Source organism: Dreissena polymorpha, chromosome 14 (assembly GCF_020536995.1).
Source record: "Dreissena polymorpha isolate Duluth1 chromosome 14, UMN_Dpol_1.0, whole genome shotgun sequence".
In the NCBI taxonomy this organism is placed as follows: Eukaryota; Metazoa; Mollusca; class Bivalvia; order Myida; family Dreissenidae; genus Dreissena; species Dreissena polymorpha.
Genome location: NC_068368.1, coordinates 65616341 through 65632104, shown reverse-complemented (window position 1 = coordinate 65632104; position 15764 = coordinate 65616341). Strand labels below are relative to the sequence as shown.

Here is a 15764-nt window from a genome sequence, read left to right as displayed (position 1 = left end):
CATAAGTTATTCCATGTACTTACTTACAGAATGAAGAAAACATTGGGTATAGTCTCCTCTCAAATATTAAAAAGTCATACTTTATCCCTTATGTGCGATTATTGTCTAACAAACATACCTTTCTTGTTTAGTGCTCGTACAAAGCAATAACTAGAAATAAACATATTAACTTATATCACATGAATACCAAATTTTATGTTAATTTTTGTAAGAAAATTAATAATTGATGCACTATCTTTTCTTAACATTCATATTTGAGGCAAGCCTGTTTGCTTTCCACAGGAACATAAATAATCAAATAAAAATGCAGACATATAATGCATTTGTTACGTAGATGATTACAAACATAAAAGAAACTCGACTCGGTAAACACAAATACGTAATAGTTTGGTATAATATTGCACACCTAAAGACGACAGTGTTTATTTGATTAAATTTAAAATAAAGTATATGCATTTATCGGGTATCTGTTGAAGGTGAATGAGACATTTGACTCGATATGCATCGAGGTATGTTGTGCGAATTTAAAGCTTTGGCAGTAAAAATTCATATAATTTGAAAGCAGTAAATTTATATCAGAACAAGCTTTTGTTTCCATTATATCCGCGTTTTAAAATCTTAAACTAGTTTTAGCCATATTGAAACATGCACAGTTCGTCCTGAGTTGGTAATAATAGTTATACATACACTTTCCTAAGCCTTGGGGTTCAAGTATTTCTATGGTCGTCTATGAAGAATTTACAATTCGAAATTCATTATTTATGTATTCATTACAATCTTAAATTCTCGTTATTGTTCTTTTCAACTAATGAGTCAATTTGCGTACAAAAACAGTTGTTTTGTGAATACTATTTGAACCATATTTTCAAGAAGATCTGATAATTAGATGGCCCACTTTCATATAAGAAGTGATATTTGTCAACAAAACGTATGTCAATACGCAGATGAAAACTATACCATAAACTCTCTAATTATTTTCATACTCGCAAAGTATAAATAATAATAAGACACTGTTGTTTTGCAAACCCATAATGCACATTATGGCATTTAATGGGATCCTAAAGTAAATACAAATTGATCAATATTCTTTTTGTAAACTAAGACTATTTTAAAAGACTTGAATCACACGCATTTTCGGAAGTTGACTCTTTTTAACAAATTAAAGCACAATTAATGAAACAAACTCATATAACCGTGAATGATGCAAAACTACAAAATGAATTTTTTACTTGCAATAATACATTAACGGTTATATATTTATATTAAAATTATTTTTGAGTAAAATCTTCCCCTGATTAAGCAATTGTGAAACTGCAGTTAAGTAAAAAAAAAGTGCAGAAAACTGTCTGCAAAAACGGGATTTATATTTAGACCGACCCGAGCAAAGGAGCGTTTAGTACGTATATGCGAAATCATTTCCAAGCATGTCTAAAGAACACAATACCGTCTGAAATCTGTTATATGTTTTTAAGGGCTCGCTTACGTTTGTAAAACGTTTGACTATTTTAAATGCAACAAACCTTGATTGGAATGATACACCGAGAGGATAATGCTATAAGGAATATAATACAAAAGGCTTGAAATAACGCATCAAACCTGTTAGAATGCTTGACATTGCGCATTAAACCTGTTAGAAGGCTTGGCATAGCGCATTAAACCTGTTAGAAGGCTTGACATAGCTTGATATAGCGCATCAAACCTGTTAGAAGGTTTGACATAGCGTATCAAACATGTTAGAATGCTTGGCATAGCGCATCAAACCTGTAAGAAGGCTTGACATTACGCATCAAACCTGTAAGAAGGCTTGACATTGCGCATCAAACTGTTAGAAGGCTTGACATTTCGCATCTAACCTGTAAGAAGGGTTAACTCCGCGCATCAAACCTGTTAGAACGCTTGACATTTCACATCAAACATGTAACACAGCTTGATATCGTGCATCAAATCTGTTAGAAGGGTTTAATCCGCGCATCAAACCAGTTATAAGGCTTGTCATTTTGCATCAGACATCTAACAAGACTTGACATCGTGCATCAACCATGTTAATAGGCTTGACGACGCGCATAAAAGCTTTTAAAAGTCTTAAGACACATCCCATCTAACCTGTTTCATACAAAAAGTCATTTAAAATAAACACGATTGGTTCACTTTCTTGGAACGGTCAATGCTAGTGCATATTTTGTGTTGAAACAAGTTCACCGGCATTCCTAACCTCATATTTAACAAAGCCCTTCTCACATAAAAGGGAAAATACATACTTGACAAACTTGAAATACGAGAACAATAACAGAGACACACACACAGGGAATAACTCTAAGATCACCGCCAATGAACGCTCAATTAAAACACACATCGTCGGCTTAAATCGTATGAAAGGTATGTCAAACCCCACACTTTGTCCAGAAATCAAAAACCACACACAGCAAAAACGAGTAAATACAACAATCTAAAAGCACCGAGTGTCAAATCAAGCAGCAATGAAGCATACCACAAACCGATTGAATTTCAAATTAATAACGATCAGATAACTTGTATTTTTTTATCATTTCGGGCGCGCATTTGAGTACCTGGACATAAATATTCTTCAATGCATCTTTAATTTTTGTAAAAGTTATTCCTTCTAAACATCAAATTTTAAGATAACAAGAGATGTGTTTGTCAGAAACACAATGCCCCCTTCTGAGCCATTTTGAAGCCATATATTTGACCTTTGACCTTGAAGGATGACCTTGACCTTGACCTTTCACCCCTCAAAATGTGCAGCTCCATGAGATACACATGCATGCCATGAAGTTGCTATCTTAAATATTGCAAAAAATATTACCAATGTTAAAGTTTTGGGACAGAATGACCGAGTGACAGAGTGACAGAATGACAGACAGCAGACAGGCCAAAAACAATATACCCCCGATCATTCGATCCGGGGGCATAACAAACCATGTATTTATTTATGCACTAATATTTGTAAACTATCTGCCGTTCAGTGCTTGCATATATGTTCTAACTTACAAATCGATATGCGTTTATAAGTTTTACCTTATTAAATCGCAAATGCTTTACAGAAATATAATATCTAATAGTTAAGCAATAAAATGTTAAATGTCATTTTTTGTACGACGCATTTTTTTTTATATTCAACCTTACTTTTCATACGAAATGGCTGATAAACACATTAATTACATTCATATTAGTAATTTGTTTTCAACCAATACTTTTAAAAATGCTGCTTAACACAATCATATTAGCGAATACAACAACAGTCTTTTTTCAGTTATTTCAATTTCAATACCGTTAGTATTCACTTTATAATTTCAACAACTTTTAAAGACATTAAGAGGTAGAGTATATTGTTTTATTTTATTACAATGTAGATTGAGACGTATTAAATAACACATAAGCGTGAGCTTTAAAATAAGTTTTCAACAAACCAAAATGACACATAAACACACATACGGACTTAATATGTTTATAAAGAATTTTACATACGTTTTGTATGATATATAACAACGGTCAAGTTTATACAATTTTGAAGCGCTAACTCATGTACTATGAGATCGACACTTTCAAATGTCAATACATATAGTAGTACATACTAAATCAATATACTTAAGTCAAATACAATTATGCACACACATGGAATAAACTTAAATGTAAATGTAATTTACAGTGAACGGTTTGGTTTATATTACACGCAGCTTCGGCGATTATAACACGTGTTGTCATAATGATGTAATATAGTCTGCTAAAAACGTTTATATATGTGATATCATTATTGTGCAGATAGATACACTATGCTATGATATATTTTAGTTCGCAAATTTTATTTTTTGGACCGATCGGATAATATGTTTTTAGTATTTGTATTTAGTACGTTCGATTTAAGAAAATTGATGAGCGATGCGTCCCTACTCGTACCGCACATGCAACGCGACACCCACATTACGTCAGTTTAAATGATCATTTGCTCTGCTATTTGACTTTGCAATAAACATATTTGTGAATATTCGATGTCTATGTTTTGACTGACTGAACTACTGAAAGAACGAAATGCAATCCTGCGTAGCACACGGGAACTTGAATCAGCCTGTTTTAATGACTGGAGAAAACCCAGCTTTCAACATACGATATCTTTGGTTTTAAATAAGAGGATTATACACGGCTGAGCCGGGCCGGGCAGCGATAATCGGACCGCAGGGAGCATTACGGCCCAAGGGCTTATTTATAATGACCCCGCAATGGTGATAATGGCATGAAAAACTGTACAAATGTGTTGCTATACATAGTTAGGTATGTATTATTGAGATATGTGTTTCAACTTTTTTAATTGGAAAAACATTCACCTGCATAACAGTGAGCAACCAGGAACAAACATTTATGCAATACCTTTTTAATGGTTGTACCAGTTTTTTTTTATATTTTACTCTACATTCGGCAGATGTAAGAAGTTGAGAACAAACAATCCTGGTAACTTTATGTTTGCAACGAAGTTGCATTTGTAAAGGCTAGATTTAAAGAAAATTGACAATGAAAAGTAAAAACTATTTGATTTTTTGGTGAATATGAATCACATTGTAATGAATCACATGTTTATCCTACTCATAAATGAAAACAGCGATTTTGTTTTAACGATTTACTCACCTTTTCTTTATCTACATTGCATATATGTGACATTACGCAGTTGTAATGGTTGAGGCACAACTCGGGTGACATTAGATATAGAGAATAACAGGTAACTGTCCCATCGTTTTGTAATATATCAGGCGAGGCTTAGAATAATATAACGGCGAGGCTTGCCGAGCCGTTATTTAATTCTCACCGAGCCTGATATATTACAAAACCATGGGACAGTAACCTGTTTTTCGGTTTATCATACCACATTTTCCTAAAAATCTGCAAAACAATCCATTTTTTATATTTAAAATGTACGGATTCCCGCTGATTTGGCTGATCCGGCCTTTACATGTTGACATGCATGTAGCAACGGCGTTCGAAAAGACGACACGAATAATCGCTTATTTTAAACATCGTTTAGAGAAAAAAAGGTTGCACTACGAATGGGAAGAGTACACCCGCTTTAGTTGTAAACGTCTTGAATTGGAGATAAGGAATGGACTGCAGCGACAAATTTAATCGAAAAACACACTTCACCAAATAGTTTGGAGACGCCACTTTGAAGATGTGTATTGAAATGGACATTTTGATGATGGGGTCAATATTGACATTTAGCGTGTACAATTGATTGTTTAAATACTTGATGATTAGCATACAGTTATCATTTGTCGTGGCTTTCTGTGTAACACTTGCGAGTGCAATGACTATATCGATATTTACGATTTATTGCTGACGTCATTTAACTTATGTAGTGCGGGCTTTTGTGATTTTTTTATAAAAATAAAGGTTTGTGTGATTTATAAGTTTAAACCAGAATAAAATATGTACGTTCTTGGTATCAAATTATGTGTTTTGTTGAACCTGATTCATGTTGATAGAAATTGTTGACTTTGTTGCAAATGCCACGTAACTCCAAACATTGACTGATATAAGAACTTCCTGTTGACCATTAAATATAAAAAAATATATCAGGCAGCGTTATATCAGGTAGATTTCAATGCGGCGGTATGAGAAATAATAAAGCTCGATCCAACTACAAACACAGATTAACTATATGCGTAACAATACTTAAAACTAACGATTACTTCATTTAAAGGTAAATATAAATAACTTACTAAATATAGGATCTGGCTCGAGTTGTCATATCATACCATATTTTATTAAATGAGTTCAGGAATTTTAAGGCTCGCACACTAACGAATTTCCTGGACGAGTTTAATAAAATTTGCTATGATATGACAACGAGTGTCAGATCTTTTTTATCACATGCTTTTAAATGAGCAAATTAAATATTTACGCAAACATAATGATAAATCCCGAATGTTGTTTACATTTCGTGACGTCATTTGACGTTGCAACGTCATTGCAGCAAAATGCGATTGTCCAATCGAACGAAAACTAAGCCAAATAAAACGCTTAAAAAGTGTATTACACAAGTGGAAGATAAAAATATTCGTAATGGTTATATTACATGTGAAACATGGTATGGTATGTGATAAATATAATTCTTACAACAGACATAACAAATACACCAACAAGGATCCGTAAACGCCTTCGAATAGCCGATAAGTCTATGCTGAAGTTATGATAAACAGTACGTTTGGGAAATTATTCACTAAGTTCATTAACACTAGGCTTACCTATTGGGCGGAACAATATTATGTCTACATAGGAGCTCTGGCAGCATTCAGGCAAAATATGGGAACTATTCATACCATTTTTGCATACATGTTGTCATTAATTATTAATTAAGTGAACAAAAAAGATTGAGTGCCGTATGTGTTGATTGCATTAAAGCGTTCGATTATTGTGTGAGGGATATCATCTGGTATAAACTGTGGAAGCTAGGAGTATTGGTAAAATGCTTGATATCATCAAATCTATGTATACAAATGTAAAATCAAGAATAAAATTAGGTAACACAATAAGTAATGAAGATTTTTCCTGTGCTTTAGGAGTAAGACAATGAGAATCATTATCGCTATTTCTATTTTCTCTTTATTTGAATAACTTAAAAACAATTTTTTATGTTAAACGGCTTTAAAGGAAGATATATCAGTATGCTATAATTATTTGTATTGTTATATGCAGATTATATTGTAATAATGGCAGAGACTGAGAAATAACTAATTTAAGGTTTGTCCTTGTTAGAGGAATACTGTTATAGATGGAAAATTTATTTGTTAACACAAATAAAACAAAGACTATGGTTTTCCAAAAAGGGGGAATACTTAGCATACTTAGCATTCACTCAGTTAAGTGTAAAATATTATACGATATGAAGAAAATATTTTTCTATTAAATTTCTATTTTTATAAATAAAACTGAAACTTTTAAAGACCATTTTTCCAATACGATATATGTATATATATATATATATATATATATATATATATATATATATATATATATATATATATATATATATATATATATATATATATATATATATATATATATTTTGTTTAAGTGAGTTATATCACATTGATAAACGTGTAGAAATTTTGTTTGAAATACAATACGCGATATTGTTAATGTTATTGTAAGCTCTAAGAAGCAAAACAAGAACAATCGGAAACTTCAGAAACTTTACAATGGTATTTTATGAACATGTAGAGCTATATGCGATTGTCTCAAGCAAAGATATCGGTTTCCTAAATTATGTTTATTTTCGCTCACAAAAAGAGCTTAATTTAATCCATGATAGTATATTATGCTTGCAATTATATTATGTCCAATACTCTTTAGTTAGTCATTTAAGGCAGTAGGAATCCAACACAAGGAAAAAATATAAAACGCTTGAATTATTATTTGAAACTCTATTAAAACTGCATAATGTCGAATTATGCAAATGATTTAAATACATTATGTTGCAAATGCATTAAACATACCATGAAATTCAAAAGCATGTTATCGTTATTTTGATATATATAAAATACAACTTAATAGTTCTGTTAACAGATTAATTCACGAGCCTGTTCTGTTTAGTTTACTTCTCGATACTTAAAATCATTACAATAAAAACTAAACCCACATACCTTTCAATACCACAGCGTCACATACAATTTCTTCAAACCGATAAAACACATTCCCAGTTATGTTTAACTATTGAACAAACGTTGATTCGAACACTTTTTAAGTTCCGCTTTATATATCACTTGTAAAACTGTAGTGATTTAAACTTCCGCCTACTGTTTATATTTAAACCGTTGAGATAAACAAGCAGATAAAATTCGTACCGAAATTGCACCAACGTTCTCATAGCATACAGTTGGGGACTTTTTTTAACGCAACACTTTTCAAACTTGAATATCTCTGTAATGAGCGAAGATTTTGATTTTAACTCTTACATGTGATTATTTGACTACATTCTGAGCAAGTTTATGATACAAATATTCACTCGTGACGATTGGACGCTTTAGCGTGTAGGGTATGTATTGTTTTGTCAGTTTGCACGTGGACATGGTGAAACGCAATATGAATCTAAATTTTATTTGGGTTCTTACACCAGAAAAACATAATACAAATTAAAACTATGTATGGCTCATATGAATATGCATAAGCACAACCGCGCATTTCGGCAGATTGCAAGCTACCTACCCCACGCGCTAAAGCGTCCGATCGTCACAGATAAATGATTTTATCGTTAGCTTGCACCGAATGTAGTCAAATGATTAAACTACAATTTTAAATGTACATCTTTACTAAGAAGAGATATATTCAAGTTTGAAAAATGTTGGGTTAAAAATGTATTCAATACACATGCAGGTAACCTGCAATTTGCCAAAATATTCGGTTGCGCTTCTAAATATTAATATGAGTCATACATTTTTATGTTTTTCTGATGTAAGAACCGACATTAAAATATGAAAGTGAAATAAATTTAGAATAATATTGCGTATCACCATTTCAGCGAGCAAACAGATGAAACCATACATATCCCACATGCTAAAGCGTCCGATCGTCAGGGATAAATGATTTAATTGTTAGCTTGCTCAGAATGTTGTCAATTAATTACATGTAAAAATTAAAATCAAAATCTAAACTAATAACCGACATATTCAAGTTTAAAAAGTGTTGCGTAAGAAAAGTCTACAAGTCGTCGCTTTATTGCTATAGTGCTCTATCTCCTTAAAAAAATGAGTTTTTTTGCTGTGTTCGTGAGAACGAAATCTTTAATATGACGTAATCGGATTCAATATTTAGTCGCCACAGAAGCTTTTCGATTTCATTTAGCTATATCTCCCACATTTTTACAAACGGGTGAATGCTGTTCTGCACCATCTCCCGGAGCAAAGTAGAATCCACGCTCAGATTAGCCTATCAATTGCCAAATATCTCGATATATAAAATTGCAAATAAAATGAGCATATAATTTACTTAATTTTAATTTAATTTAATTATATTCATAGTGTCCGTTTGCTGATAAACATTCCGGTATATTTGTGTCCACATACGTGCATAAATAAATGAGAAAATAAAGGTTAAACCTTTACATGCGTTTTGAATATTATGTACATTGTGATCTTGTTAAGATTTTGATCGGAAAGAAAATCAAATTCGTATTTATAGCCAATTTTGTTCCCAATATTATCTATGTAAACTTTTTAGAATTTCTTTTGATATTCACCACATGTACAGTGTTCCCAACGAGATAATATTTTTTCAGGAATATGGTAAAATAAGAAATGTTAAATATATTCCGATCCTATATTGCTTAAGGCATAACACTTTTTATGAATAAGCTTAGTACTAAATTAAGTTCTCACACCTTTCGATTCACATTTCGGTATGACCTGTTGATCACAGTTCGTCCTTGACTCGGGCCTCTTTCTTGTACAGAAAGTCGCATACGGACTGCAGACGACTCTCGGATAGCGCGAGAATGTCGTCACGTGACAGGTTTACGGCGTCATCAAGTGGAAGACCTCGTTTGGCGTCGGCGTTATCATCATCATCATCATCATCATCATCATCATGATCATCATCATCATGATCATCATCATCATGATCATCATCATCATGATCATCATCATCATCATCATCATCATCATCATCATCATCATCATCATCATCATCATCATCATCATCATCATCATCATCATAATCATCATCATCATCATCATCATCATCATCATCATCATCATCATCATCATCATCATCATCATCATCATCATCATCATCATCATCATCATCATCATCATCATCATCATCATCATCATCATCATCATCATCATCATCATCATCATCATCATCATCATCATCATCATCATCATCATCATCAACATCATCATCATCATCATCATCATCATCATCATCATCATCATCATCATCATCATCATCATCATCATCATCATCATCATCATCATCATTATCATCATCATCATTATCATCATCATCATCAACATCATCCAGAGGAACGCATCCAACTAGCTAAGACAAACGATGCTCGCATGTAAAGAAGTTTGTTGAGAAAAATCAATAAGAGATGCACCGACCGGCAACCACCACCTATACGGACTTAATATCATGCCCCTTATCTACTAATGAGGTTTAAAGCATTGAACATACTTTCTACTTTAATGAAATTCATGAATACAATATAGAGATAAGGCAACAATAAATGCGCTTATATTAATGGTAACCGGGAGATCGTAAATATCCTTTCAAGAAAATGATTTCACAGACTTTCGTTTTCAATTTCTATTTAGACAAATTGTGTTTCACATTAAACAAGTCCGACGTAAAATATATTTTATAATATCTTAGAGTCGACCTATAAAGGCATGATAATGTACATTTTGTTTTTATATCACGGATATTTTGTTTTCTCTGGTCATGGCTATAGCTGTTTATAAGTTATTTTCCTAAAATATGAAAAACAATCATTTAAATATCTTGAAAATTATCTAAAGTAAAACGAAAATATGTTCTAATATTTCATTAAGTATCACGAAAAGTAAAGATGAGCGAATTTATCTGGTACAAATGCACTCATACATTGTTTGTGTAAAAGCTCTTAGCACTAAAATAAACTGTCTGCTTTTTTTTCTCAGAGAAAGATGAAATATATAAATGAGAAACCAATTGAAACATGACTTTTTCATTGTGATGGCAAAATATAGCGTCAATTAAATATGATCATCCCGCCGTTGAACCAATATATATGCAATGGGAGAAAACTTTGCTTGCTGCCAGTTTTGCTGATGCAGTTGTCCCCCTTGAATGCGTAATAAAATCCAAACAATCCATAGATTGCAACTAACAAACATCTCGCACACGACCTTCATGTGATGATATTGAATCGACCCGATTGTAATAATATTAAAAACATTCCTTTGATAGTTAATTATAAAAAAAACTAAGCATGTTTATCTGTTTAGCTTAGTAATAGAGTTAACACTATTTTAACGACTGTAGCACAGTTTATGTGCGCTTTCAAACTTACCAGAAAACAACGGACACATATCAGCTGTTTAAAGAAGTTTTATTTGTTGCGAAAAGTTTAGATGTTCAAAAAAGATAGAAAGTACGTTATTTATTTATATTTACAAATTCAAGAAGCATATTTAATCCTGGAGCATAACAAATTATGGAAATACAGTTAATGTCTATATCAAAGTGAGAATTCAAGCGCAAACTATCATCATACCTATAACACAACAAAAACAGAATTTAACATGCAATGGTCGTTTTGTTACCAAAACATACATTTACATGTTTCAAACGTTCACCTTTATAGCTAAAACTTAACAAAACCACATCCACCGAATATAAAACTACATGTACGTTGCAAATTAGCGTATTAAAAGTTTCCTGCAGTTAAGGCACACACATCTTTAAAAACGTATATGTAGTCACTTAGAATGGGACCAAGCAACGCACATTCCCCAATACTAAATACTACCAAACACTCAAATATACATAAATTCACATTAATCCATAGACATATAAAAAGAAAGCAACGTCATAACGTATGCATACGCCCGATAATAAAGCATCATGTTTAATATTCACATGTGATATATACTCTTACAATTGCAAATGTCTGAAAAATAAGTCACGAAACATTACATTGATATGAAGAACGGCTATAATCATAAAGCACACCTTATTAAAGATGCCGCAGGAAAAAACCGTGGCTATGTGACAGAACTTTTGAAATGGCAAAAAGTAGCGAATATCTGCTCTAGAAGTTGAAATAAAATGATTTAATATAATTGTTGACAAACGAGTTTACATAGATTATTACTTCCTGTAGCACATTACAAGTATCACGAATAATGTCAAAGCGCTCAAATTAAATAAATTCGGACACGTTTACACGCACACTATTGCGCGAATTGCGATGCATTTTCATACACATACAGTCTATTATCCTAGAAAATTGTTCCAAGAGTATATATCAGTTGAATGACTTGTATTCTAATGTCGTCATTCATAGCAACACTTAATAAAGCATGTATTTGATTAAGATTTAAAACAGCTATACTAAAAGAGATTTTATTAAGAAATTCATACAAAACAACAAGAATAGTTAAAAATCATAGAAAAATCACTGTTTAAATCAACTGATCAATGGGAGAGATCAGTTTCGGCCTTAATTAGGAAAGCACTATGTTGTCTATCAGTAGCACTTTCATTAGTGAAGCAATGTTAAGTCAGTACTTGGAGATAAAAACAGCGAAGTTTGATATGATGTTGATGTTTTTTACGAAGTATTGTTAGCAACTGAAAAGAGCAGCACGAAATTGGAGTAGTTGTCACAGCAACTGTGAATGTATCAAAGGACACAGTCATGACAGACAATTTGAACTCCTCCATCGGAGTAGATTGGGAATGTTTGAGTGTAGTCTAGTACAGGGAACAGTGATGTCAAACTTCCAGAAGTCAGCGAAATCGAAGAGCTCAGCGGCGAAGTTGGAGTAAAGGTTGAAGCTCTGAATGAAGTTAAAGACCTAGTCGTTTCATACAACATGAACTCAGCAATCTGAGAGCTCAGCGGCGAAGTTGGAGTAAATGTTGAAGCTCTGAATGAAGTCAAGGACCAAGTCGTCTCATACAACATGAACTCAGCAATCGGAGATCTCAGCGGAGAAGATGGAGTAAATGTTAAAGCTCTGAATGAAGTCAAGGACCAAGTCGTTTCATACAACATGAACTCAGCAATCGGAGAGTTTAGCAGCGATATTTGAGTAGATGTTGAAGCTCTGAGTATAGTCAAGGACACAGTCATGGCAGAACTGAAACTGCTCCTGAAAAATGAAATCTAAATTATATAAATGGTCTCTGACAAGTAATTCGAAAAAGCCCGCTAAATGCAGGTAATCAGATAAAAAGGTGCATTTGTTCTCTTTTTTTAGATACGTGCTACTATTAATATAAATGAGTATGCATTGCATACGCACTAACGTTCAAGAAAAAACTAAATAAAACGCCCAATATCAGGCGTATTTACAGTTCAGTGTTTTGCAAAGATGGTTAATGATTCATAAACTGAATCAGTCTCATACAATGTAAACATAATGTGAACACATTGCTTATGAATTGTTTAATTTAGAGGAATTAAACAACTTACTAAGTTAGGGATTGCGCCCTTTCTTCTTGTCTTTACCTTCCGCACAGCGTTCGCTACGCTGGCTTCATGTTCCACCTCCATCTTCTGTAGGAGATTGGCAACCACACAAAATAGGCCGCATTTACTGGCACCATCCCTGTTAACAATACACTAAGAAATCAGTCCGCACATAGCGTGTATAACAACGTTGAAACAACGAAAAAAGTGCGCATTTACCTGCATTATTAATTTGAAGTTCGCTTGATCATTGACAGGTAAGCTTAACGACCGTAAAAATTGTTTTGTTTTGCAAAGAAACAACTGATATCTATTTCACATTCAATATCTTGAATGTAATAATTGTTTGGCTTGTGTTGTCATTTATTGGATCACTTGTCATACATTAAGGACCTGTTAGATGAAAATCGATGTTCACTTTGCTTATAATTGCTACCTCGTATTGTTTTGGCAATTAGCCAAATTCCGTCAATATAGAACATTCAGCAGCTTATAAGAGTTTTTTTCTTTCGGATCAGCTGAAGTTTCAATTCACTTATCTTTAAAGAGAGTTAAACATTTTTGCAATGAATTTTTAATAATGAAACAAAACTTTGAATCAGGGTTACCATATCGCTACAAAACAACAATAACAAAATGAGCGTACAGACAATGTATCACAACTGGTTGATCAGAGCTATTGGCTGTTACTGCCTCAACTTCTGCAATTAATCGGCGGAAACTAGCAGGAGAATTTGGTATTCACTCTTTCATGTTCAAGTCTGTAAGCTCCAGGTACGTTAACGACAAAGCCTCGTTGGCCTAGTGTGACACAGAGCAAATAATTATAATTTATACATCAATATTTTGAAAGAAAAGTTGAATTTGTCCTGTATTACATGAGTAAATGTCATTTGAATTCATTCTTTGTAATATTTTTTTGCGAATAAATACAACGCACTGAAATAAAGTTTTTGTATGACTTCAAACCTGATTCGCTCGATGCTCAACGGTCAACATCTTTTTATTTCGGTACTCGTTTGACTCTGGCTTCGAACAACGGACGCTGAAGATTCCATTCTTCAACACCTGATTGTCTGCAGGTAAGTACACACCGATGCCCTTAAATTATATGTTTTACAGTAACAGCATTTTGTTACCCTAGAGCGTTTATATACACATATAAAGTCGAGTGGGATGTAGTTTACTGGTATATTTATACTAATTTCAATTATTTTGATTGATATTTGTTGAGTATTATTTTTGTGGTGTGCCATATGTAAAATTTGCAAGGGACGAGATAATAACCGATGATGTAATTTTTACAATTATGCTGAACGCAATGTCATTAAAATTGTTTTAAAGCAGTAATTACCCCTGCGTTAATATTTGCTGATTCCAAACGTACAATGCACGCACAGTCTGTTTGGGCAAGCAATGCGAGGACATCGATGACAGTGTTTGGTAAAGGTGTTTTGCAAAGATGTAATTATTCTTTTTTTGGAAACTCTAAAAAAGCATACACACAATATTAAGATTGATTTTTCATATTTATCCGAGATAATATCTTATACTAGATCTATAACAGACTATAGAAAAAAGACCCCCGATGTAAATCAGACCTTCCCTTTATTGAATGATTTTACTACGAATAACATTAAAGAACGGTTACTTTTTTATCCAAAATAACACTTGTTAATGAGATTGATTTACAGATTGACAATATCTGTTATATAATATTTTACACTAGCATTTTACAACTGCACAAATCTGAGCAGCTCAAAACGTATCATTTGCAACACTATTAACTTGCATAAAATGTGTACCTGCTTAAACCAAAATGGGTTTTGATACCGATAGACGCAGCACAAAAATAGCTTATCACATGGTACATATGTTTACGACAGCAATCTAAATGATGAACGTGTTTATGGCCTTTTTCTAGTCAACATATTATGTTGTATTATGTGTCTAACTTAATGCGTTTCAATGCTCAGAAAACGCCTGTATACATCGTATTCTTACGTTAACAAAAACTGCATTGATATAATATGTTGATCCTGGTTTCCGGTTTAGGTATAGCTTTGGTCGATGCTCGTCACCAGTGATAATTTTTAGTATTGTGAGCAGAGACTACGCATGTCTTATGTTAACAAAATTAAATTAAGACGTTATAACTGATGCTTATGTGTGTTGTTTATGATACTTAAGATCTATGCACTACACTACACGATAAAGGAAGTTATAACTGATGTGAATGTTTGTTTTAGATACGTGTTTATCGTCATTAATTGCTGTCATTCAAGATCACAGAACTTTGTTTACATTTGTTTTGAAACAAACATCCGTAATGCTAGGAACATTGATAATCATCAATTATTAGTCAACAAGTTTGTACAAATCATAGAAAGAAGACATAATAACAAAAGCTTCAGAAGCGGAGATTAATTGTATAAGTAAAATTTAAATCGAAGCCAAGCGAACGTCTTTTGTTAATTTTTGGTTGTTGTTGTTCTTTATTGTTTCTGTTTAAAAGCGCACACATTATTTCAATGTTTCATTTGCAAATTGTTCTAAAACTGTGATTGTGCATCTAGAG

General features: G+C 32.8%; 2 protein-coding genes across 3 annotated transcripts in view; both read right to left on the bottom strand.

The window, feature by feature from the left end:
* Positions 1-7758, bottom strand: part of LOC127858111 (receptor-type tyrosine-protein phosphatase mu-like) — a 67332-nt gene extending 59574 nt beyond the window's left edge. Inside the window, exon 1 of the mRNA XM_052395008.1 lies at positions 7650-7758. The gene's annotated coding sequence lies outside the window, so the exon portion shown is untranslated. The remainder of the gene's footprint in view (positions 1-7649) is intronic.
* Positions 7759-12715: 4957 nt separating this feature from the next.
* The window catches only part of LOC127858108 (multiple epidermal growth factor-like domains protein 10), a 92969-nt gene continuing 89920 nt past the window's right edge, over positions 12716-15764 (bottom strand). Inside the window, exons 20-21 of one of the 2 annotated variants that reach the window (XM_052395007.1) lie at positions 13190-13325; positions 12716-12866 (exon numbers count right to left, since the gene is read on the bottom strand). In XM_052395007.1, the coding sequence (XP_052250967.1) occupies positions 12774-12866; positions 13190-13325 (229 nt within the window). In that variant the 3' untranslated portion in view covers positions 12716-12773. The remainder of the gene's footprint in view (positions 12867-13189; positions 13326-15764) is intronic. The other variant, XM_052395006.1, reaches the window with a different exon arrangement.